We start from the raw sequence: 25,269 nt of genomic DNA, 5'->3' as shown, positions 1-25,269 counted from the left end.
CCACAGACGCAAACCTCAGAGGGTGGGGAGTAGTCACCCAGGGGGTGCAGTTTCAGGGAAGATGGTCAAGTCAGGAAGTCGTCCTTCCAATCAACATTCTGGAACTCAGGGCCATATTCAACGCCCTTCTGCAGGCCTCATATTTTCTTCAAGAACAGGCCATTCAAGTCCAGTCGGACAATGTGACGGCGGTAACGTACATAAACCGACAGGGCGGAACGAAGAGCAGAGCAGCAATGTCAGAGGTGAAAAGAATCCTCCTCTGGGCAGAAAAACACACTGTGGCGTTGTCAGCGGTCTTCATTCCGGGAATAAACAAATGGGAAGCAGACTTCCTCAGCAGACACAACCTGCACCTGGAGGAGTGGGGCCTTCACCCGGAGGTGTTCAGGTGCTTGACACGTCGGTGGGGATAGCCACAGATCGACATGATGGCCTCTCGTCTCAACAAGAAGCTCGGCGGTATTGTTCCAGGTCGAGAGACCCACAGGCAGTGGCGGTAGACGCTCTGACGACTCCATGGGTCTATCAGATGTTGTACGTGTTTCCTCCACTTCCTCTGTTTCCAAGGATTCTCAAAAGAATAAAAAGGGAAAAGGTTCAAGCAATACTCATTGCTCCAGACTGGCCAAGAAGAGCTTGGTATACGGATCTTCTAGGAATACTGATCGAAGATCCGTGGCCTCTGCCTCTTCGAGAGGATCTTCTATAACAGGGCCCGTTCGTCTGTCAAGACTTACCGCGGCTACGTTTAATGGCATGGAAGTTGAACGGCTGATTCTAGCCAGGAGAGGGATCCCTGACAAGGTTATCCCGACTATGATCCAGGCCCAAAGGGGGAAAACGTCTAAACGTCTTCCGTATTTGGACACCTCTTGGTGTGAGAGCAGAAATTTTTCTGCGGCGGAGTTTCATCTGTGACGTTTACTGCTTTTTCTGCAGTCAGGTGTGTATGTGGGTCTATGTCTGGGCTCCATAAAAGACCAGATTTCGGCCTTGTCCATTTTCTTTCAGAAAGAATTGGCTTCTCTCCCTGAGGTCCAGACGTTCTTGAAAGGTGTTCTGTACATCCAACCTCCCTTTGTGCCTCCCACGGCACCTTGTGATCTCAACTTGGTGCTGCAGTTCCTCCAATCAGACTGTTTTGAACCGTTACAGGAGGTTGATGTACGTGGAAGACCGTCATACTGTAGGCCTTGGCTTCAGCAAGACGTGTGTCAGAGCTGGGGGCGTTGTCTCACAAGAGCCCCTATTTAATTTTCCATGAGGATAGAGCTGAACTCAGAACTCGTCAGCAATTTCTTCCTAAGGTGGTGTCTGCGTTTCACATCAACCAACCTATTGTGGTTCCAGTTGTTACTGACACCTCTGCTACTTCAAAGTCTTTGGATGTTGTGAGAGCTTTGAAGGTGTATGTAAAGCGAACAGCTCGTCACAGAAAATCAGACTCGCAGTTTGTTCTTTATGATCCCAATAAGATTGGGTGTCCTGCTTCAAAGCAGTCCATTGCGCACTTGATCAGGTTCACTATCCAGCATGCTTATTCCACGGCAGGATTGCTGATTCCTTAATCTATACAGGCCCATTCTACTAGGTCGGTGGGTTCTTCCTGGGCGGCTGCCCGGGTTGTCTAGGCTTTACAGCTCTGTCGAGCAGCTACTTGGTCAGGATCTAACACGTTTGCTAAGTTCTACAAGTTCGATACTTTGGCCTCTGAGGACCTTCAGTTTGGTCAATCAGTTCTGCAGGATCCTCAGCACTCTCCCACCTGGTTTAGGAGCTTTGGTACATCCCCATGGTACTAAATGGATCCCCAGTATCCTCTAGGACGTAAGCGAAAATAGGATATTAATTACCTACCAGTAAATCCTTTTCTCGTAGTCCGTAGAGCAGTGATTTTGAACCTTTTTTTTTACTCGCGGCACACCGAACAATATTTTAAAATTGCCAAGGCGCACCATCCGTTCCTCACAGAAAACCCCCCAAAAAACACACATTGGCCCTCACAGTAATAAAAAATCAACACATACATTGGCCTACACAGAAAAAACAATCACATTGCTCTCCACATAAATCCTGTTGCTCCTTACATAAATCCTATTGCTCACCACTTAAATCATGTTGCTCACACATAAATCAATCACATTTCTCCCCACATAAATTCTATTGCTCCCCACATAAATTATTCACATTGTTCCCCCCATAAATCCATAAATCCTTTTGCTCCCCACAGAAGAAATAACATAACAAATATTAGCCCCCACCGGTCAGCTGTCCTCCTCCCTGTCCCTCAGTGGTGGAGGTTGTTCATAGTGGAGTGCTGCGAATACTGAGCAGCGGGCGGGCAGGTGTGGATGTGGGTAGGCAAGGAAAGCTGTGGATGCGAGCGGGAACTGGAAGATGTGTGTGCAGGCGGGTGGGCTGGCTGGGTGGTAAGTTGCGGTGGCCATGACCTATGATATCACACCGCCGCGTCATCAAGGTACAGGTCACAGCCAGAGCATGAATCATCCTCTAAGAAGAGCCCGGGCCAACAGTTCACTCTGAAGGTGTAGGAAGCTGCTCTGGCTCCGCGGCACACCTTGCAACTGGTCCCGGCACACTAGTGTGCCACGGCACACTGGTTGAAAAAGCCTGCCGTAGAGGATACTGGGCGCCCGCCTGGTGCTTCGTACTTCCTGCACTGTTACTTGGTTAAGTATTGTTGTTTGGTTCAGCTGTTGCTGTTCCTGCTTTCAAGTTTGGTTAGCATGACTTTCCTCTTGTTTCATGTGTGCTGGTTCGGAATCTCACCACTATCCTTTTATATCCTTCTCTCAAAGTATGTATGTCTTCTCGGGCACAGTATCCTAGACTGAGACTGGTAGGAGGGGCATAGAGGGAGGCTCCAGCACGGGATCCGGATTGAAAGTCGACAGTAACTAGGTCGACAATGTCTAGGTCGACCACTATTGGTCGACAGTAACTAGGTCGACAGGGTCTTTAGGTCGACATGTTCTAGGTCGACAGGTCAAAAGGTCGACATGAGTTTTTCACAATTTTTTTCTTTTTTTGAACCTTTTCATACTTAACGATCCACGTGGACTACGATTGGAACGGTAATCTGTGCCGAGCGAAGCGGTAACGAAGCGCAGGCACCATGCCCGAAGCATGGCGAGCGAAGCGGTGCACTAATTGAGGTTCCCGGTCACTCTACGAAGAAAACGACACCAAAATAACATTAAAAACTCATGTCGACCTTTTGACCTGTCGACCTAGAACATGTCGACCTAAAGACCCTGTTGACCTAGACACCCTGTCGACCTAGTTACTGTCGACCAATAGTGGTCGACCTAGACATTGTCGACCTAGTTACTGTCGACTTTCAATACCACACCCCTCCAGCACACACTATCAAATTCTTAAAGTGCCCATGGCTCCTAGTGGATCCGTCTATACCCCATGGTGCTAAATGGATCCCCAGAATCCTCTACGGACTACGAGAAAAGGATTTACTGGTAGGTAATTAAAATCCTATTTTCTTTCTTCCTTCATGCCAATGGGCGACTCTTTACTTTCCGAAATAATATTATAAAAGATGGCAAAGAATGCAGAGAGCAATTTGTGAGTGACCAGCATCTCCGAACAATAACTTGATTAAGTTATATGGGTTCTCCTGATACCAACCAACCGACTCAGGTTTCATTAATACAAACCCTTGTACTGGCCCGCATGTTGTGGATGTAGTACTGAACGTGTCTACATTTCACCTCTATACTATATATCGATATAGAGGGACCAGAACATATCCTTTTTTTATAACTTTTATTCTTTAATTATGGATACGGGACAAGATTTAATGTGGTAACCTACTAAAAGTTAAGTTTTAGATCTTTTGACACTACACAACTATTAGTTTGTTACTAAAGAGTTTGCCCACACAAGAGTCTAATTTTTTCTCCTCATCCTTTACAATTTGAACCTTAAACTCGGGGCGCACCACCAAGTGGGCTCATTTGGAACATTTTCCACTATATTGTCCAATTTTGGTCCTTTCTCATATATGTATAGCCAATTTGAATACTAAGGTGGTGCGGAATCAAATAAATCTCAACTCACCTTTAGGTTTAAGTCAGTTTACAGTTACTGTAATATTGTTATGTCTATTTCTCTGTTACTTGTATTTTCCCTGTGGTGCCTTAAAAATAAGCGAACAGTCAGGATTTTTTCTTACGTCCTAGAGGATGCTGGGGACTCCAAAAGGACCATGGGGTATAGACGGGATCCGCAGGAGCTTGGGCACACTGAAAAGACTTTAACTGGGTGTGAACTGGCTCCTCCCTCTATGCCCCTCCTCCAGGCCTCAGTTAGACTTTGTGCCCAGGACTGACTGGACACTCACTAGGGGAGCTCTCCTGAGTTTCTCTGGAAAAGACTTTTGTTAGTTTTTTTATTTTCAGGGAGACCTGCTGGCTACATGCTCCCTACAGCGAGAGACTGAGGGGAGAGAAGTCAGACCTACTTCTACTTAGTTTAAGGGCTTTGCTTCTTAGGCTCCTGGACACCATTAGCTACAGAGGGTTCGATCACTTGGTGCGCCTAGCTGCTTGTTCCCGGAGCCGCGCCGTCACCCCACTCACAGAAGACAGAAGCCGGGTGAGTATGCAGAAGGCAGAAGACTTCAGGACGGCAGAAGACTTCAGTAACGAGGTACAGCGCAGCGCTCCATGCTCCCACACACTTCTCCAAAGGCACTCACAGGGTGCAGGGCGCTTGGGGGTGCGCCTGGGCAGCAGTTACTGAGGTCTGGGAAGCCGACAAAAGCCTTTTCGGTGCCTCAGCACCGTTTTTCAGACCCCCGCTGGCATTTTCATTTTTCAAATTTGGCGGGCTGAAGCGCGCCGGGAAGGGGCGGAGCTTAGCCGCGCGGCTCACGGGCGCCATTTCTCCTCAACACGCGGCTGCAGGAGACGCTGGCCCGGGACAGTTTTGTGGTGCATAATTATTGTCCTTTAGGCAGCGCTTTTCACATATATTCTTTGGCGGGGTGTGAGCTGGCATACTCCCTCTGTGTTTCTCCTTCCGGGCTTCCTTGTGGGCCTGTCCCCTAGCTGAGGCATTGTGTGTGTGTGTGTGTGTGTGTGTGTGTGTGTGTGTGTGTGTGTGTGTGTGTGTGTGTGTGTGTGTGTGTGTGTGTCGATACTTCGTGTCGACATGTCTGAGGCTGAATGTTATTCACCGGAGGAGGTTATTGGGGGAGCAGATGCGGCTCTGTCGGTACAGCCGACACCTGATTTACTCACATTGTTAAGTACGGGTGGTCTTCAGTATGCCGAATGTCGGGATCCCGGCACACAGTATACCGGCGCCAGGATCCCGACACCTGGCATACCGACAGCTATTCTCCCTCGTGGGGGTCCATGACCCCCCTGGAGGGAGAATAAATAGCGTGGCGCGCGTAGCGCACCACCGTGCCCGCAAGGGGCTCCTTTGCGCTCGCCACACTGTCGGTATGCCGGCGGTCGGGCTGCCGGTATGCTGGTCGCCGGGAGCCCGGCCGCCGGCATACCATACTACACCCGTTAAGTACAATTAATACAAATGTGGCTTCTTTGTCAAAGAGGTTAGATAAATCTGAGTCACAGACACAGGTGTGAAAAATCCATGGAGGATGCTTTGTCTCAGGTGCAGACCCCATCGGGGTCGCAAAAGCGGACGTTTACTCAAGTGGTAGATACTGATACCGACACGGATTCTGATTCCGAGGTCGATTTCACTGAGGCTGCTTTACATCCACCATTAGTTAAGAGTATTCAGTACATGATTGTGGCTATAAAAGATGTTTTACGCATTTCTGATGAACCTGCGGTGCACGAAATAAGGATTTGCTTGTTCAAAGGGAAAAAACCTGAGGTGAAGTTTCCCCCCCTCTCATCAAATGAATACTCTTTGTGAGAAGGCTTGGGAGTCGCCGGACAAGAGGTGGCAGATTCCCAAGAGGATTTACATGGCGTATCCTTTCCCCTCTGATGACAGGGAAAAATGGGAGGCGTCTCCAAATGTTGACAAAGCTTTATCTCGTTTGTCTAAGAAGGTGGCGCTTCCGTCGCCTGACACGGCAGCTCTCAAGGATCCGGCGGATCGCAAGCTGGAGACGTCTCTGAAGTCCATTTTCACTAATACGGGTGCATTGCTCAGACCTGCTGTGGCGTCGGTATGGGTGAGTAGTGCTATTGCTAAATGGGCTGAGAATTTAGCTGCTGATATGGATACCCTTGATAAAGATAATGTTATTTTGACTCTTGGTTACATCAAGGATGCTGCAGATTACCTGAAAGATGCGGCGAGGGATGTTGGTCTCTTGGGATCAAGAGCCAATGCCATGGCGATCTCGGCCAGGAGGGCGCTGTGGATCCATCAATGGAATGCTGATGCCGACTCCAAGAGAGCTACGGAAGCTTTACCCTTCAAAGGTAATGTCTTGTTTGGGGACGGCTTGGCTGACTTGGTCTCTACCGATATATCCTCCGCATCAAGCCTTCCTCAGGTGTGCGATACAGGATTCTCATTACCAATTTCAGACGTTGCCGTTTGGGCTTTCCACGGCCCCGAGGATTTTCACCAAGGTCATGGCAGAAATGATGGTTCTCCTTCGCAAGCAAGGGGTTACACTTATCCCATACTTGGACGATCTCCTGATAAAGGCGAGGTCCAAGGAACGGTTGCTGAGAAGTGTGAATTTGTCACTGTCGGTTCTGCGTCAGCACGGTTGGGTGCTAAATTTGTCAAAATCTCAGTTGATTCCGACCACTCGGCTGCCTTTTCCTGGCATGATTCTGGACACGGAGTTACGGAGAGTATTTCTTCCAGAAGAAAAAGCTCTGGAACTGCAGACGATGGTCAGGGAACTTCTGAGGCCGACAAGTGTGTCGATCCATCACTGTACTCGGGTTCTGGGGAAAATGGTTGCGGTGTACGAAGCCATTCCATTTGGCAGGTTTCATGCCCGGGTGTTTCAGTGGGACCTGCTGAGCAAATGGTCCGGGTCTCACCTGCACATGCACCGGAAGATAAGTCTATCTCCCAGGGCCAGAATTTCTCTCGTGTGGTGGCTACAAAGTTCTCACCTCCTAGGGGGGCGCCGGTACGGTATCCAGGACTGGGTACTTCTGACAACAGATGCAAGCCTCCGAGGCTGGGGCGCAGTCATCCAAGGAAGAAATTTCCATGGGAAATGGTCGCTCCAGGAAGCTTGTCTCCACATAAATGTTCTCGAGGTAAGAGCCATTTACAACAGCCTGCTGCAAGCAAGAAGCCTTCTTCAGGGTCGACCTGTCCTGGTACAGTTGGACAACATCACAGCGGTGGCGCATATAAACCGTCAAGGCGGAACAAGGAGCAGGGCGGCTATGGCGGAGGCCACAAGAATCCTTCGCTGGGCGGAACAACACGTGAGCGCCCTGGCAGCAGTCTTCCTTCCGGGAGTGGACAACTGGGAAGCAGATTTCCTCAGCAGACACGATCTCCATCCGGGAGAGTGGGCTCTTCACCAAGAGGTATTTGCAGAAGTGACGAAGCGTTGGGGAATTCCGCTGATCGACATGATGGCGTCTCGCCTCAACAAGAAGCTTCCGAGGTATTGTTCCAGGTCAAGGGACCCCCAAGCCAGTGCAGTGGACGCCCTGGTGACTCCCTGGGTGTTCCAGTCGGTGTTTGTGTTCCCTCCACTTCCTCTCATTCCAAAGGTACTGGGAATCCTTCGACGAGCAAGGGTTCAGGCGATTCTCGTCGTTGCAGATTGGCCAAGAAGGGCCTGGTATCCGGATCTTCAGGAATTACTTGTGGAAGATCCTTGGCCGCTCCCTCTAAGAGAGGACCTGTTATTGCAGGGACCATGCGTGTTTCCAGACTTACAACGGCTGCGTTTGACGGCATGGAAGTTGAGCGCCAAATCTTAGCTCGTAAGGGTATTCCCGGGGAGGTCATTCCCACTCTCATTAAGGCTAGGAAGGAGGTTACGGCGAAACATTATCACCGTATTTGGGGAAAGTATGTTTCGTGGTGTGAGACTAAATCGGCTCCTGCGGAAGAATTTCACTTGGGTCGGTTTCTCCATTTTTTGCAGGCAGGCGTCGATGCAGGCCTGAAATTAGGCTCCATCAAAGTGCAGATTTCAGCTTTATCTATTTTCTTTCAAAAGGAATTAGCTGTCCTCCCAGAGGTTCAGACTTTTGTGAAAGGAGTGATGCATATCCAACCTCCGTTTGTGCCTCCGGTGGCACCATGGGATCTTGAGGTGGTCTTGCAGTTTCTTATGTCTTCCTGGTTTGAAACTTTGCGTAAGGTTGAGTTGAAGTTTCTCACTTGGAAGGTAGTCATGCTGTTGGCTCTGGCGTCTGCCAGGCGAGTGGCGGAGTTGGCGGCCTTATCTCATAAGAGCCGGTAGTTGATTTTTCATTCGGATAGAGCGGAATTGAGGATGCGTCAACAATTTCTGCCGAAGGTGGTTTCTTCGTTTCACATTAACCAACCTATCGTAGTACCCGTGGCTACGGATGCTGTGGCAGTTCCAAAGTCTCTGGATGTTGTGAGAGCGTTAAAAATCTACGTCGCTAGAATGGCTGTTGCCAGGAAGACTGAGGCGCTGTTTGTCCTGTATGCTTCCAAGATTGGTCATCCTGTTTCTAAACAGACTATTGCACGCTGGATTTGTAGTACGATTCACTCGGGCCCATGCCCCCCCTGTCATTTCTGGCCTCCGTCCCCCATTCTCCCCCCGCGCTCCCCCGTTCTCCCCCCGGCGCCGCACAGGGAGATGACGGGCGCCCGCTGAGAGTGTGTTACCAGCGGGCGCCCGTCTCCCTGCACAGCGGCAGCCGGAGGCAGGAGCTCAGTACTGAGCTCCGGCTTCCGGCGCTGTCACTGTGCGGCGTGCACTATGGGAGAGACGTCAGTCATGACGTCTCTCTCATAGTGCTGAGTAGCGGACGCCAAGAGGAGGACTGCAGCGGTCTGGAAGCGGGAACGGGGCTCAGTAAGTATGATGTTTTTTTCTTCCTTAATGCAGCGGGGGCATCTACTGGGGGCAAACTACGGGGGGACATTACTACTGGGGGGGGGGCATCAACAAGGGGCATTACTACTGGGGGCATTATTACTGGGGGGCATCTACTGGGGGCATTACTACTGGGGGGTCATCTATTGGGGGCATTACTACTGGGGGGTCATCTATTGGCGGCATTACTGCTGGGGGCAGCTACTGGAGGACATTTTTACTGGGGGCCATCTACTGGGGGCATTATTACTGGGGGCCATCTACTGGGGGCAAACTACTGGGGGACATTATTACTGGGGGGCATCTACTGGGGGCAAACTACTGGGGGACATTATTATTGGGGGTCAACTACAAAGGGGCTAACTACTGGGGGCATACTACAGGAGGGCATTACTACTGGCGGCGTAACTACAGGGGCATTACTACTGGCGGCTTAACTACAGAGGCATTACTACTTGGGGGCTAAACTACAGGAGGGGCAAACTACTGGGGGCATAACTACAGGGGCCAAACTACTGGGGGATAACTACAGGGGCCAGACTACTGGGGGCATTACTACTGGGGGCTAAACTACAAGGGGGGCATAACTACAGGGGCTAAACTACAAGGGGGGCATAACTACAGGGGCTAAACTACAATGGGGCAAACTACAGGGGGGCATTACTACTGGTGGCTAAACTACAAGCAGGCAAACTACTGGGGGCATTACCACTGGGAGGCTAAACTAAAGGGGGGGGGGGTAAACTACTGGGGTCATAACTGCAGGGGCATTACCACTGGGGGCATAACTACTAGGGCGCTAAATGACTGCGGGCATTGCTACAGGCAACATTACTACTGGGGGCAATGCGGGCATTGCATAAGGGGCACCACTACTATGGGGTCTATATAAGGGGCACTACCAGTACAGGGGACATTGCATAATGAGCGCTACAACTGTGGGCGTTGTATAAGAAGCGCCACCTCACATGCACCGAAGCCGCACGCAAATGTACTTGCCCCTTCTATGGTGCCCCCCCTATCATTTTCTTCTGGATCCGCCCCTGATTGCCACTATGAGAATAAGTGTACCAATTGATATTTTACATTCACTTGATGTCTTATATTACAAGCCCAAATCTAAACTATATATAGGTATCGGGCTCTTTACCACACAGTGGATGTTCTTTCTCATTTTAGTACTTAGAAATAATAAATGAAATTGGTATGTACTTGGTTTTTTTTTATGAACTGGGATAGGTGAGTTACTCCCCTATTGAGATGAAGGGTCTCCCTTGTCACCTTTAAGCAGTAGTGCAAGTATAAAAAATGTCTTATAGGTACTGTGTGCATGCGCCAAAAAATGGGAGTGGTGAAATGCCACATGGGGCGTGGCCAATGAAAGTGGGGGCGTGATACACATATGGGGGGGCCAGATATACATATGACCCCAATAGTGACAGATATGCTCCTACAGTGCCAGATGCACAAATGCCCCATGGTGCCAGATGCACAAATGCCCCACGGTGCCAGATGCACAAATGCCCCACGGTGCCAGATGCACAAATACCCCCATAGTGCCAGATATACATATGCCAGATATGCCCCCACAGTGCCAGATACACATGGCCCCAGAGTGCCAGCTATGCCCCTATAGTGCCAGATACACATGCCCTCACAGTGCTAGATATGCCCCCACTTTGCCAGATACAAATGCTACCAGAGTGCCAGATATGCCCCAGCAGTGCAACTCACTGTTGTTGCTTCTGCCTGGGGCTGGCACTGTTTTCTGCTGCTGGGGAGGGGAGAGGAGAGCACAGCACGCACCCCTCCTGCCCTCAGTCCGGTCTCTGCGTCCTCCTGCGGCAGCGGCATCCTGTATATTAATTAGATCTGGCGCCGGTCTGCGAGCCAATCAGGGCAGCGGCAGCTCCTGATTGGCTTCTGGTCCGCAAGCTCTGATTGGCTCGCAAACCGATCACACCGGCGATCGCAAGATTGACAGACAGAAGGCGTTCATGGACGGTAACTCACCGTTTTCTGGGAGTGGTCGGAAAAACGCAGGCGTGCCCCGCCGTTTCCAGGGAGGGATCCTGACGTCAGCTTCTTCTTGGATCAGCGGGTGCGTAAGTCCTGGGCTGTGCAGCTCACTGCACAGCCGAAAGCATCCCTGCAAAGCCCTACCCCCCTCCCCTGCAGGCGGCAATTACCTGGTCGCAGCAGTGCAAAAAATAGCCTGCGTGCGACCAGGTCTGAATTACCCCCATTATTTGTACACGGAACTTACGCAGCTTTAAATCTAGCTTTGTACTGAGTAATATTATTGGTTTTTGGACCCTAAATGATTCTACAAGTAAGCCTCTACAACCTCTGATGGGAGGCTATTCCACTTGACCACTACTCTTTCTGTGAAGTAATTTTTCCTCAAATTTCCCCTGAACCTACCTCCCCACCCAGTTTCAGTGGCATATCCTCGTGTCCTATACTCTTCTTTTGAAGAATGTTCCCCTCCTGGACTATGTTAAAATCCTCTATATATTTGAAAGTTTATATCCTGTCCCCCTTTTCATTTCTCTGCTCCAAACTATACATATTGAGATTTTTTAGTCTTTCTTGGTGTGTTTTGTGATGTAGGCCATGCACCATTTTAGTTGCCCTTCTTTGTACAGTCTCTAATGTATTAATATTCTTCTGAAGATATGGCCTCCAGAATTGAACACAGTATTATAGATGAGGCCGTGCCAATGACCTATACAGTGGCATTATTACTCCTTTCTGCTGCTTATTCCTCTCCTTATGCAACCAAGCATCTGACTAGCTTTCCTCATTGCTTTGTTACATTGCTTACCTGTTTTTAAGTCACCTGAAATAGTGACTCCTAGATCCCTTTCCTCCTCAGTAATTTCAAGTATAGTGCCATTAATACTATATTTAGCCTTAGGATTTTTGAGACCCAAGTGCATGATTTTGCATTTTTTGGCATTAAATTATAATTGCCACGCTCTTGACCATTCCTCTAGTCTACCTAGATCCTCAATTTGTTTTACCCCTCCTGGTGTGTGTACCCTGATGCATACCTTTTGGGTTATTTGTAAAAAGGCATACTTTCCCTTTAATGCCATTTGCAATGTCATCAATAAAGATAATAAAAATCATTGGTCTAAGTACAGATCCCTGGGGTACTCCACTGGTAACATTTCCCTCCTGTGAATGCACTCCATTTACCACAACTCTCTGTTTTCTATCATGCAACCAAGATCTTATCCATTCAACAATCCTAGTATCCAGTCTCAAGCTTTCGAGTTTATTTAGCAGTCTGTGATGTGGGACAATGTCAAAAGCCTTACTTAAGTCTCGATAAGCTATACCTATGGTTCCACCTTTATCTATTACTTTAGTCACACAGTAAAAAAAAGTCAAAAAGCTTTGTTTGACATTATCTCCCCCTAGTGAATCCATGCTGTTTAGGATCCTGTAAATTGTTGGATTAGAGATAACCTACAACTCTTTTTTTAAGAGTGTTTCCTTCAATTTCCCTACTACTGATATAAAGGGGGGTACTCACGGAGAGATCCATGCTTAAAATCTAAGCAATCTGACTAGATTACTTAGATTTTAAGCACAGATCACTCGTGTGTAGCCCCCTCAGCGATAGCTATGCGCGGCCCCGCACATCGCTATCGCTGCTGCTAGATTGAGCCTGCATGCAGGCCAATCTAGCAGGTCGCTCATTTCACCCGCTGGGTGAAATGAGCGGCCCCCGTCCTCCCCCGCATCGCTCAGCACACATCGCTCCCGTGTATACCCCCCTTAAGGTTCACTGGTCGGTATTTGCTTGCCTTTTCCTTGCTTTGTCTGTCAGACTGACAGACACTGTATCTTACCTTGGGGAGGAAACATTTCCATGAAACAGGGAATATGTCAGGTGGTCGGCTGTGGTAGTGCATACACTGCCAGATGTAGCGGACGACCAATTATCAGATTGGTCAGGCGTGTTGGAAGATGTTTCATTCCGTACTGTCTGATCACTTGTGATCGTTTGCTGCCATACACTATGCAATTATCAGCCCTGTCTGCGGATTGGGTCAGTAATTGCATAATGTATGCCTTGCTTTAGGGAAAGCATTACTTTATAAAGTAGAACAGAGTAAAATAAATTGAGTGTGGTTTATTTTATTTTTTTCCAAATCCAGGGATTTTCTTGAAATCAGTAGTTTAAAATATACAGAGAATTAAACAAGTTTGTTTATGGAGGCTGTATGTGTATCTAATATGGTTTAACATGTCTTGATTCAGATATGTATCCTACTCATTCCTCTTCTTCCCTCAATTCCCTCACTGCATGCAATTCCTTTGTTTTATATTTTCTTTCTGTGCTGTTTTTGTTCTTTGCCTTGTTTCAGATATTTCATTCCCCATTTGGAGAACACAAGGACTGGATCAAGGTGGTCCAGTTATGCCCATTTTATTCCTTCACCTTCTCTGATGGCGAACCCTTGTGAGGCCAACCCAACAAACCCTCCGTGTTCCAGCCAGCGCAGGCGATACAATCCCCCACCTCTTAAACCTTTACCTGAATATCAATGAATGTAAATGCAGATAACCTTCGCATTTCATTTTGTGGGGGAGGGGGGGGGGGCACAATCTATGTATAATATAGTGTGTACTGTGTTTGTTTTATTTTTAAACAGCTCCTCACCTCAATCCGTCTGGTTTGTCGGAAAGGGGGCCACACTTCCGACAGAAACACGCCGATCCAGGTGTTTTCCGACAAGTTGGGAATTCCCAACTTGTTTGAGAAAAAATGCATTTTTTTTAATAGGTCGGAACCTCTTTCCGACCAAAATCTGTTGGAAGCTGCCGTCTTTCCGACAAGACGGCAGCTTCCGACAGTTATTGAATATACCCCTATAACATAAAATTAAGTTTTAACAAAGTGCCTGTTAATATTACAATATTGGGAAGAGTTTAAGAAAAACGTATTCTAATGTAATTCTGTTTTATTTGATCATAACTGGTTATGGTATCTGGTTGATACAGTTAATAGGTCGACCCCAAATGGTTGATAGGTTCAAAAGGTCGACATGACAATGGTCGACACAATTTTTATTTTGAACTTTTTATCATTTTACCATCCACATGGACTGCGATTGGGAATAAGTAACCTGTGTGTAGCGAGCGTACACATTTCCACTAATTTGGCTCAGATATCGTGAAACATTAAAATTACACAAAAAAACCTTGTCAACCTTTTGACCCTGTCAACCTTTTCCATGTAGACCATTTGGGGTTGACCTATTGACTATCTTTTTACTGCAGTTCTATTGAACTACACCCACTGATTATTCCCTTACACGGTGCAGCATAGTGTATGTAGATATCTTATGCTGACAAACTGATCTGTGTACAATGGCCCTCATTCCGAGTTGATCGGTCGCAAGGCGATTTTAGCAGAGTTGCTCACGCTAAGCCTACGCCTACTGGGAGTGTATCTTAGCTTCTTAAAATTGCGACCGATGTATTCGCATTATTGCGATTACAAACTACTTAGCAGTTTCAGAGTAGCTTCAGACTTACTCGGCATCTGCGATCAGTTCAGTGCTTGTCGTTCCTGTTTTGACGTCACAAACACACCCAGCGTTCGCCCAGACACTCCCCCGTTTCCCCGGCCACTCCTGCGTTTTTTCCGGAAACGGTAGCGTTTTTTCCCGCACGCCCATAAAACGGCGTGTTTCCGCCCAGTAACACCCATTTCCTGTCAATCACATTACGATCGCCGGAGCGATGAAAAAGCCGTGAGTAAAAATACTATCTCCATTGTAAAATTACTTGGCGCAGTCGCAGTGCGAATATTGCGCATGCGTACTAAGCGGAATTTCACTGCGATGCGATGAAAAATACCGAGCGAACGACTCGGAATGAGGGCCAATGTTTTTATTTATTGTATTTTTTTAACAAATTATCAATAAATCTGACTCTTAAGTCTTTGTCTACATCTTATTGTATTGACAATAATTCAAACTGTAAATTTGAATGAGGAAGTTTGTTTTGCTGTAGATACAGAGAAACAACCGACCAATAGTAGGTACCAACCTGGTATCTCTAGCACTGTTGAAAACTCGACAATCAGTCCTACCCCACAAGCTCATTGCCTAGGTGTCATCCTAGACTCTGATCTGTCCTTTGTTCCCCACATTCAATCTGTCTTCAACTTTTGCTACACACATCTTAAAAACATCCAAAATACGACCATACCTTACACGAGACACAAACTCTAATCCTTGCTCTCATCTCCCGCATTGATTATTGCAATAGTATACTTACTGCAGGGGCATCTTAAGAGAGGAGGGGGCCCGTGTGCACACTCCGGGTGGGCCCCCTCCTCTCCACAGCGCCGTAGGCTCCGGCAATATGCCGGAGTTTACTACGCATGCGCAGGTCTCCCGTAACATGACGCCCGCCATGTTTCGAAGACAAAAGTCTTACTGCGCATGCGCGGTAGCCATTTTTGCGTTTTTTTTTTTTTTTGCCGTGATGGCTGCCACTGCAGCGCCCGTCGGTGGACTTCGGAGAGGTGAGTATGATAATATGGGTGCAATGTGTGCGGTGTGGGCCCCCCCCCCCCCCTGGACCCAGGGGCCTGTGTGCACCGCACACCTTGCAGACATGATAGAAATGCCAATGTACTGGTCTTACAAAAAAAGAGACTCTCGCCACTACAATCCATTCTGAATGCTGCTGCAATGCTAATCTTCCTTGCTAGACTTCATCGTCTCCAAATCCACTCTGTCCCTCATTGCTTCGCTTTTTGCAATCCACACATTATTTGCTCCCATTCACAAATACAGGACTTTCTTCGGGCTGCACCCACTCCCACACTCAATAAGGCTCTCCTCTAGTGTCGAAACCTTCAAGCGTTCCTTGAAACTCACCTCTTCAGGCAAGGGTCTCAAATTCCAGAACCGCCCACATAGCCTTTCCTATCCAATTACTTCCCCACTGTAGAATCCACTCATATCCTCACATATTTCTCTTACGTCCTAGAGGATGCTGGGGTCCATATTAGTACCATGGGGTATAGACGGGTCCACTAGGAGCCGTGGGCGCTTTAAGACTTTAATAGTGTGGGCTGGCTCCTCCCTCTATGCCCCTCCTACCAGACTCAGTTTAGAAAATGTGCCCGGAAGAGCCGTTCATGCTTATGGTAGCTCCTGAAGAGTTTTCTGCATTTGTTTTATATGTTTGTTACTTTCAGGCAGGACTGGATGGCACCAGCCTGCCTGCATCGTGGGACTTGGGGGGGGGGGAGGAGGGGCACGGCCCAACCTCTTAAAGGGTTAATGGTCCCGTTCCCCGCTGACAGGACACTAGCTCCTGAGGGAGCTATTCGCAAGCCCCACCACGGCGACCGTACATTCCCACAGCACGCCTCCAACCCTAACAGAGTGTGAAGAGTGGTGAGTACTAATCCGGTTAGCGAGTCGCCGGCCATGAGGGTACGGAGACGCACAGCTACTACATGGGGCGGCTGGGTCTCCAGAAGCACAGTTTCTGAGGGGGCGAACTGAGTCTAAGTACACTGTATGTGTACACGGTACCCACACTGGCATCACAGACTTAAAAGGGGACTGACTCCATTTTAGGCACAAAATCACCTCAGCCAGTATAAAAAAGAGCGGGAAGACCACGTGCCATTGAAGGGGCAGGGCTTCACTATGGGCAGATGCAGCAGCTCACCAGCGCCATTTTCCCTCTGCAGTGGACACAGACACTGACTGACAGGGACGCGCAGCTCCTCCGGAGTGACTCCAGATTGCCTCAGCGGCACCAGGGGGTCATAGCAGGGGGGTAGCGATTATTAGTGTACTAAGTCCCCAATCTGGGTACCTAGTCTGCGACCCAGCTAGGCTTGTCATCAGCGGTAAGGGCACTGTGTGCTGGCTCCATACTATCTCCGTGTCTCCTGGAGGGGCTCTTTGTGCATTTAACCTTTTCCTGTGTGTGTGTGTGTGTGTGTGTGTGTGTGCTGTCACAGTTACAATATGGCAGGCAAAGAGTGCGTTTCATGTAAGGCAGAATGTTCCTCTTCTCCAGGGTTTTCACTACTGTGTACTCAGTGTAGTGCACTTCCCAGGCTAGCGGGGCTGAGCCAGCATGGCTGGATTCCATTAAGGGAGTGATTTCCAATATTTCTACAAAATTGTCCCGCAATGAGAAAGAGACACAATACTTAAGGCAGTCTATGGATGAGTTTATGAAAAGAGACTCTTGGTCATTCCGAGTTGATCGCATGTAGCAACTTTTTGCTCAGACAGCGAAGAAACCTTTTTTTATGTCCTCTGTGCGGTCCTTTCGGTCTGCAAAAGCTAAAAAGTCCAAGACTCCTACCACTTTCTTCAGAGGTGGACGAGCAAAATTAAAAAAACCGGTACCGGCAGGTTCCCAAGACCAGAAACTTGCCTCTGTGTCTTCAAAATCCTCAGCATGATGGTGGACCTCCCTGCTTGGAGAACGGGCAGGTGGGAGCGAGGCTCAGACGTTTCAGTCACGTCTGGGTGTCGTCCGGTCTGGATCCCTCGGTACAGGATATTGTGTCCCAGGGGTACAAACTGGAGTTTCAAGACTCCCACCCCACAGGTTCTTCAAATCAAGCCTTCCAGCTTTGCTGACAGACAGGGCTATCCTTCAGGAAGCCATTCACAAATTGGAAAGGTCAGATATAATTGTTCCGGTTCCACCTCATCTGGTAAACCAGGGTTACTATTCAAACCCGTTTGTGGTACCGAAATCGGATGGTTCGGTCAGGCCAATTGTGAACCCGAAGTCGCTAAACCCTTATCTGAGGGAATTCAAGTTCAAAATGGAGTCTCTGAGGGCGGTGATCTCAGGGCTGGAGGAGGGAGAGTTTCAGGTGTCCTTGGACATCAAGGATGTGTACCTCCACATTCCGATTTGGCCGCCACACCTGGCTTATCTCAGATTTGCGCTGTTGGACTGTCACTATCAGTTCCAGGCATTGCCATTTGGCCTCTCCACAGCACCGAGTGTGTTCACCAAGGTAATGGCAGAGATGATGATTCTCCTCCGCAGGCAGGGGGTGAATGTAATTCCTTATCTGGACGATCTGCTGATAAAGGCATCTTCCAGGGAAAGGTTATTGCAGCCCATTGCTCTCGCGATTCGACTGCTCAGGGAACATGGATGGATCCTGAATCTTCCAAAGTCACATTTGGAGCCGACAAGGAGATTATCTTTCCTGGGGATGGTCCTCAACACGGAAGTGCAGAGGGTATTTCTTCCCGTGGAAAAGGCGTTGGTGATCCAAGCTATGGTCCGGGATGTCTTGAAGCCTACCTAGGTATCGGTTCATCAGTGCATTCACCTTCTGGGGAAGATGGTTGGCTCCTACGAGGCTCTTCAGTACGGAAAATTTCATGCACGGTCCTTCCAACTGGATCTTCTGGGTTCTCATCTGCACATACACTAGAGGATACGTCTGTCGCCAAAAGCCAGGATTTCACTTCTGTGGAGCCTACAATTGCCTCACCTTCTCGAGGGCCGCAGGTTTGGGATTCAGAACTGGATCCTTCTATCCACGGATGCAAGTCTCAGAGGTTGGGGCGCAGTCACCAAAGGGGAGACCTTCCAAGTCTGGAATCCATTCTTCCAATCAACATTCTGGAACGAAGAGCCGTGTACAATGGTCTTCTACAAGCGGCACATCTTCTGCAAGATCGGGCCATTCAGATGCAGTCGGACAATGTAACGACGGTGGCCTACATAAACCGACAGGGCGGAACGAAGAGCAGAGCTGCAATGTCAAAGGTAAAAAGAATCCTCTGGGCAGAAAGGCACGCGTTGGCGCTGTCAGCAATCTTCATTCCAGGAGTGGACAACTGGGAAGCGGACTTCCTCAGCAGACACGATCTCCATCCAGGAGAGTGGGGCCTCCATCTGGAGGTGTTCACGGAGGTGACAAATCTTTGGGGTGTACCCCAAATAGACATGATGGCCTCCTGTCTCAACAAGTAGCTTCGGAGGTACTGTTCCAGGTTAAGAGACCCGCAAGCAGTGGTGGTGGACGCCCTGGTGACTCTGTGGGTGTTCCTGTCAGTGTACGTGTTCCCTCTACTTCCACTCATTCCAAGGATTCTAAAACTCATAAAGAGAACAAGGGTTCAGGCAATCCTCATTGCTCCGGACTGGCCAAGAAGGGCTTGGTACGCGGATCTTCTGGATCTACTGCTGGAAGATCCGAGGCCTCTTCCTTTTCAGGAAGACCTGCTGCAACAGGGCCCGTTCGCTTATCAAGACTTACCACGGCTACGTTTGACCGTATGAACGCCAGATATTAGCTCGGAAGGGCATTCCGAACAAGGTTATACCTACCCTGATACAGGCTAGGAAAGGAGTAACGTCTAGACATTACCATCGCATTTGGAAAAAGTATGTAACTTTGTGTGAATCCAAGAAGTTTCCAACGGTGGAGTTTCAACTGGGACGGTTTCTCCTCTTCCTGCAAGCAGGTGTGGATATGGGCCTGAGTTTGGGATCCATAAAGGTCCAGATTTCGGCCTTGTCCATTTTCTTCCAGAAACAACTGGCTTCCCTTCATGAGATTTAGACTTTCTTGAATGGGGTTCTGCACATTCAGCCTCCCTTTGTGCCGCCTATGGCACCCTGGGATCTTATCGTGGTGTTACAGTTCCTCCAATAGGATTGGTTCAAGTCTCTACGGGAGGTTGAGGTCAAGTTTCCCACGTTGAAGGCTGTCACTTTGTTGGCCTTAGCTTCTTCTAGACTAGTCGTAGTTGGGGGCTTTGTCTTGTAAAAGCCCCTACTTGATTTTCCATGAAGATAGAGCTGAGCTCCGGACACGTCAGCAATTCCTTCCAAAGGTTGTGTCGGCTTTTCATATCAACCAACCTATTGTGGTGCCAGTTGCTACAGACTCCTCAATTCCGTCAAAGTCCTTGGATGTTGTAAGGGCTCTGAAAATCTATGTGAAGAGGACTGCTCATCACAGAAATTCAGACTCTGTTTGTCCTGTATGATCCCAATAAAATCGAGTGTCATGCTTCTAAGCAGATGATCTCTCGCTGGATCAGGGTCACTATCCAGCATGCATATTCTACGGCAGGATTGTCGTGTCCTAAATATGTTAAGGCCCACTCTACTCGTAAGGTGGGTTCTTTCTGGGCAGCTGCCCGGGGTGTCTCGGCTTTACAGCTTTGCCGAGTGGCTACTTGGTCAGGGTCGAACACGTTTGCTAAGTTCTACAAGTTTGATACTTTGGCCTCTGAGGACTTAAAGTTTGGTCAGTCAGTTCTGCAGGAGCCTCCGCGCTCTCCCTCCCATTCTGGGAGCTTTGGTACATCCCCATGGTACTAATATGGACCCCAGCATCCTCTAGGATGTAAGAGAAAATAGGATTTTAATTACCTACAGGAAATCCTTTTCTCGTGGTCCGTGGAGGATCCTGGGTGCCCGCCCAGTGCTTCGTGATCCTGCAGTGGTTACTTGGTTCAGTACTGCTTTGTTCTTGGTTAAGTACTTGGTTAAGTATTCTCGTTCAGCTGTTGCTGAGTTTTCAAGCTAGTTAGCTTGGTTTGCCTTGTATGTGTGAGTCCTTCTCTCGAAGTTGTCCGTCTCCTCGGCCACAGTTTCTAGAGTCTGGTAGGAGGGGCATAGAGGGAGGAGCCAGCCCACACTCTCAAACTCTTAAAGTGCCAATGGCTCCTAGTGGATCCGTCTATACCCCATGGTACTAATGTGGACCCCAGCATCCTCTACGGACTACGAGAAAAGGACTAACTGGTAGGTAATTTAAAATCCTATTTTTCTCATTCTTCAGTTTCCCATGCTCCTGACCCCAGGCCAACATTGCTGTGTGACCATATCATTACAGCCCACCAAGAACCTTTGCAATCTGATGGACCATTATGCAATAGATAAGACTTATCCTTGTGTATCAATGCATACTTCCCTATAGATTGTAAGCTTGCGAGCAGGGCCTTCCTACCTCTATGACCTTGTTTTTTCAATGTTTTTTTGCAAATGTTTTGTTTTATGCTATCGCTGTTTCCAATTGTAAAACGGAATTTGTTGCTCTACATAAGAAACTAATAATTAAAATAAATAAATATAAGTCTGTTCAGCTGGAATACAGTCCAGACATGGACAAATTTTTTTTTCTCAACAAATTATTCTAATTACTACCAATCACTGTTCCTAAAATATGCTAACTGTACACCAATCATATATCAAATGTCAGATAATTAATATGAAAAGCGAGGATGTGGCTTGGACGCCATACTGAGCAGCAATGTCTGGTCTGAGCTCCAGGATTTTTGAGAAATTAAACCCGGAATTAGCCTCTTTAGAGGCCTCCCTGTGTCCCTGAGCACGGAGTCCTGCATCTGTGGAGCAGGTCCGTGGAATTGGGGAGCATGTCCATGCGCCCCTGTGGATTGTGGCCTGTCCACATCCACCAAGCCGGCGACTGGAGTGCCGGGAGCGGCCGGCAGTGAGCTCCGAGGAGGGCGGCTGCGCTGAGTGGAGGTCCAGCGGCAGTCAAGAGGTGAACCTGGAGCTGACGCCAGCTCTCCCCAGCGAATGCAGCAAACGCAGAGCCGTGCAGTTAAGGACAGAGCAGCTTAGCGGAGGTGAGAGTGGAGGGAGCAGCTAGAAGGCCTGGCTGGGAGAGCAGCGGCGGCCATCTTTACTCTGGGCACTGACGGGCTGCACAACAGGCTGGGTGAGATGGTGTGCCTGGAGGCAGGAGAATTACAGCTCTCGCCTGGGGCTTTTTATCATATAGGCCCTCCAGCTGAATTGTCTTTGTCCCTGGATAGAGATATACATTTCCCTGGGCAGACATTTACATGTATACTGATCTCCAGCATGTAGCCTTCATCTTTGACAAGGGGGAGACATTATCTAGCCAGATTTCTATCAGCAGATACCATTACATGCGACCAGATTAGGAACCCAAGTTAACTGTACTGTTTGAGATCTGCTCTACCCTGCTACACTGAATCTCCACCTACTCCGTTTCCAGCCATTTACGACACCTGTTTTGCATATATTATCTGAAGTGTGCAGCGGAGTCATACCCTCAAATCACTTAACCTCCCATTGCAAATGGGAAGAGACCTACTCTCCACTCCCATAATGCCAACTGTTGATGGCCACTTAGAGCCACGTGGGGGGCTATCGCACAGTGATGACCCACGCATTTTCATAATATGGAAGCTAGCAAAGTGCAGTCTGTCCCGCCATTCGGCCACTAAGCAAATTTTCTAACGATCGATCTCATGATGAGAGGCAATTAAAAAAAAACTAAGACCAAGCCGGAATGGACTCCGAGATCTGCAGACTGCCATTCGTCTGATCTACGTCAGTTCTTAATAACACCCAGTGCGGATCCGTCTTCTGCCACAGTAGTCCCTGTTTCCCCGATTTTGTCTACATCATCCGACGGAATGTCCTCATCTGGTGACACACAGCCTCAGGCGGCCTCTTTCCTAACCGCGGAAATAAGCGAGATTCTGTCACATGTTAAATCACTGCCCACAAAACAGGACTTTCTGGCTTTAGAGACTCGCTTGTTATCCACTATTAAACATGAGGTGTCCATCATCCAAAAGGACATGTCTCAACTTGCAACTCGAGTCGACGTGCTGGAGCAACATGAAACAACTACTGTGGACACTTTAGCTAAATTTAGAGAGGTGATTTCACAATAGGCGACCAACCTTTCCTTCCTTAAATCCCGCATTGAGGATTTGGATAATCGTGGGAGACGGAACAATATTAGGGTCAGAGGCCTGCCTGAGGACATCCAGCAGGCTGACCTAACGGACGCTCTTACAAAAATATTTGGGGAAATTATTGATCTAGATCCCAACAGTGACATTGTATTTGATGGGGCACATCGAGCCCTCAGACCTAGAGGCTTGCTATTGGACCGTCCGCGAGATGTGATCTGCAGGCTACATTATTATACCCAAAAAGAGGAGATACTGCGGAAGGCTCGTCAGCTGGACGAAATTGATTTCCAAGCCGACTCTACAGCAGTGCAGGACTCTGAAGTCCCTTACTGACGCCCTTCAGAAACATGAACTGAAATATCGTTGGGGCTTCCCATTCTCTCTTCAGGTTTCTCATAACGGCAAATCAGCTACGCTCTCCAAACCGTCAGATCTACCAGCTGTCCTCACCGCCCTCAGTATACGGCCTCTGCTGCTACCAGATTGGAACTTATTCCACCGCCAACCTGAACTTCTCTCCGTTGTTCTTCACGATGATATGTGGCAACAAGTACGGTCCCCGCGGAAGCGGGGGAAACATCAAACAGGCCCACAACCCTCTGAGCCGCCTTGATTATTATGTTATACTTCCTCTTGGTGAGATAATTCCTGTTTTTGCTGACATATGCTCAGATTTTCATTCTCTTCCTGACTTTGCTATTGCATAATGTCAGTTTATATTACACATATTAGGTGTAGCTTGCTATTGTTAGAATGATTCTCTTGTTCGTTTACAATGAAGTCCATTTGCCGAACACAACCGCTTTTTTTCATATTCAAATTCATTCACTCGATACTTTGCTAGTTTCTGCATCTTGGTAACTTTTACTGTTGTTGATCTCAGAGTGTGGGTGGTTAGATTCCCTCATTAAGCTGCATTCACTGTTTCTTTGGGATGGGAGTTGGCAGGTTTCCACTCCTGATCCATTTGCAGCTATCCTTTCTTTTATGTTGTTTGTTTTATACTACATCCGTGTACTCTGTTGTAAATCCATTTGTACAACAGTCTTCTCTCTATCTTTCTCTACTTTCTTTTCACTTCTACTGTTTATCCCTGGTACCTCTTCTGAACTCCCTTTCATGGCTCTTGAAGTTAGACGTTTTGATCAGGTGCCTCCATTTCTCTGCTGTTTTATGGGTACGGTGACAAATCTCCGGTTAGACCTTTAATGGGATTTGACGATTTGCATGTAACTACCCTTAATGTAAAAGGCCTAAATATTCCTGAGAAGCGATCCAAACTCCTTAAATGAATTAGAGATGAGAAAGTGGACTTGCTTTCATTCAGGAAACGCATTTTAGGATCGGTAATGTGCCGTCGCTTAAATGTCAATATTATCCTCATGTTTTTACAGCAAATAACCCCTCTGGGAAGACGTTAGAAGTGGCAATTTTGTTAGCACGACACATACCCGTTCTTAATGTCACTTCTCATAGAATATTGGAGGGAAGAGGCTTATTAGTTAAATGTGATATTAATAACCAACATTTTTCTTTTTTAAATGTTTATGCTCTCAAAACGAAGCAGCCTTCTTTTCTGTCTTCTGTCTTAGAAATAGTTGAACCTCTCCTTGAAGGGGTAGTGGTACTAGGTGGTGAATTAAATTGGACTCTTGATCCTCTCCACGATATCTCAAAAAAAGCTTTCAATAGACCAGAAAAGGAGTATAGGAGGGTGAGGCGCACCTTGCTTGACTACCAGCTGATCGACACTTGGAGATTAACTCACCACTCATACATTGATTATTCTTATTTTTCATATCCTCATCAGACATACTCCAGAATAGACTATTTGTTTTTAAGTCACCGGCACCTCCACTTGTTATCTATACACATTGCGGCAGGTAGCCCATATACACACTGTGGCAGGTAGTCCTATATACACATTGCAGCAGGTAGCCCCATATACACATCGCGCCAGGTAACCCATGCCTACATATTTTGCTAGGTAGCCAGGAAAGAATGAGAGTGTGTGTCTCACACTCCCTGCAGCTCCGGGACTCTCCGCTCCCCGCAGCCCCGGGCGCCCGCCGTTCTACGCCTCCGCTCCCCGACGGGCAGGGGTGTATCTAGCCCCTGGCAAAGTAAGATTCTGGTGCCCCCTCCCATATTTTAAATAGAAACAAAGCGCGTGTAAAAAAGGGGCATGGTCTCATGGGGAAGGGAAGTGTCCATGCAATAGTACACCAAACTGAAATTACACAACACAGTAGTGTCCTTTCCTCACATTACACCACACACTAGAGTCAAGGGCTTAGTTACATTATGCTAAACTGTAGTACTGTATGCCTTATATACTGTACATTATGCCACACAACAGTGCCCCTTACACATTGTAGTAGTGTACATATATTGTTTTCCATGTTTTTCCTGTTTTCACTCCCCCACTGCTTCGCATCGGTAAACAGTCAAAGCAGGAAGAGCTATAGCGGCATGATCCGTGCC

At 48.0% G+C, this 25,269-nt stretch overlaps 1 protein-coding gene across 1 annotated transcript in view; it reads left to right on the top strand.

The window, feature by feature from the left end:
* Positions 1–14,686, top strand: part of SEH1L (SEH1 like nucleoporin) — a 215,494-nt gene extending 200,808 nt beyond the window's left edge. The window contains exon 9 of the mRNA XM_063923419.1: positions 13,417–14,686. Coding sequence (XP_063779489.1) covers positions 13,417–13,600 — 184 coding nt within the window. The 3' untranslated portion in view covers positions 13,601–14,686. The remainder of the gene's footprint in view (positions 1–13,416) is intronic.
* The last annotated feature ends 10,583 nt before the right edge of the window (positions 14,687–25,269 follow it).

The sequence above is a fragment of the Pseudophryne corroboree genome, chromosome 5, assembly GCF_028390025.1.
Source record: "Pseudophryne corroboree isolate aPseCor3 chromosome 5, aPseCor3.hap2, whole genome shotgun sequence".
Classification (NCBI taxonomy): Eukaryota; Metazoa; Chordata; class Amphibia; order Anura; family Myobatrachidae; genus Pseudophryne; species Pseudophryne corroboree.
This window is presented reverse-complemented; position numbering and strand designations above follow the sequence as displayed.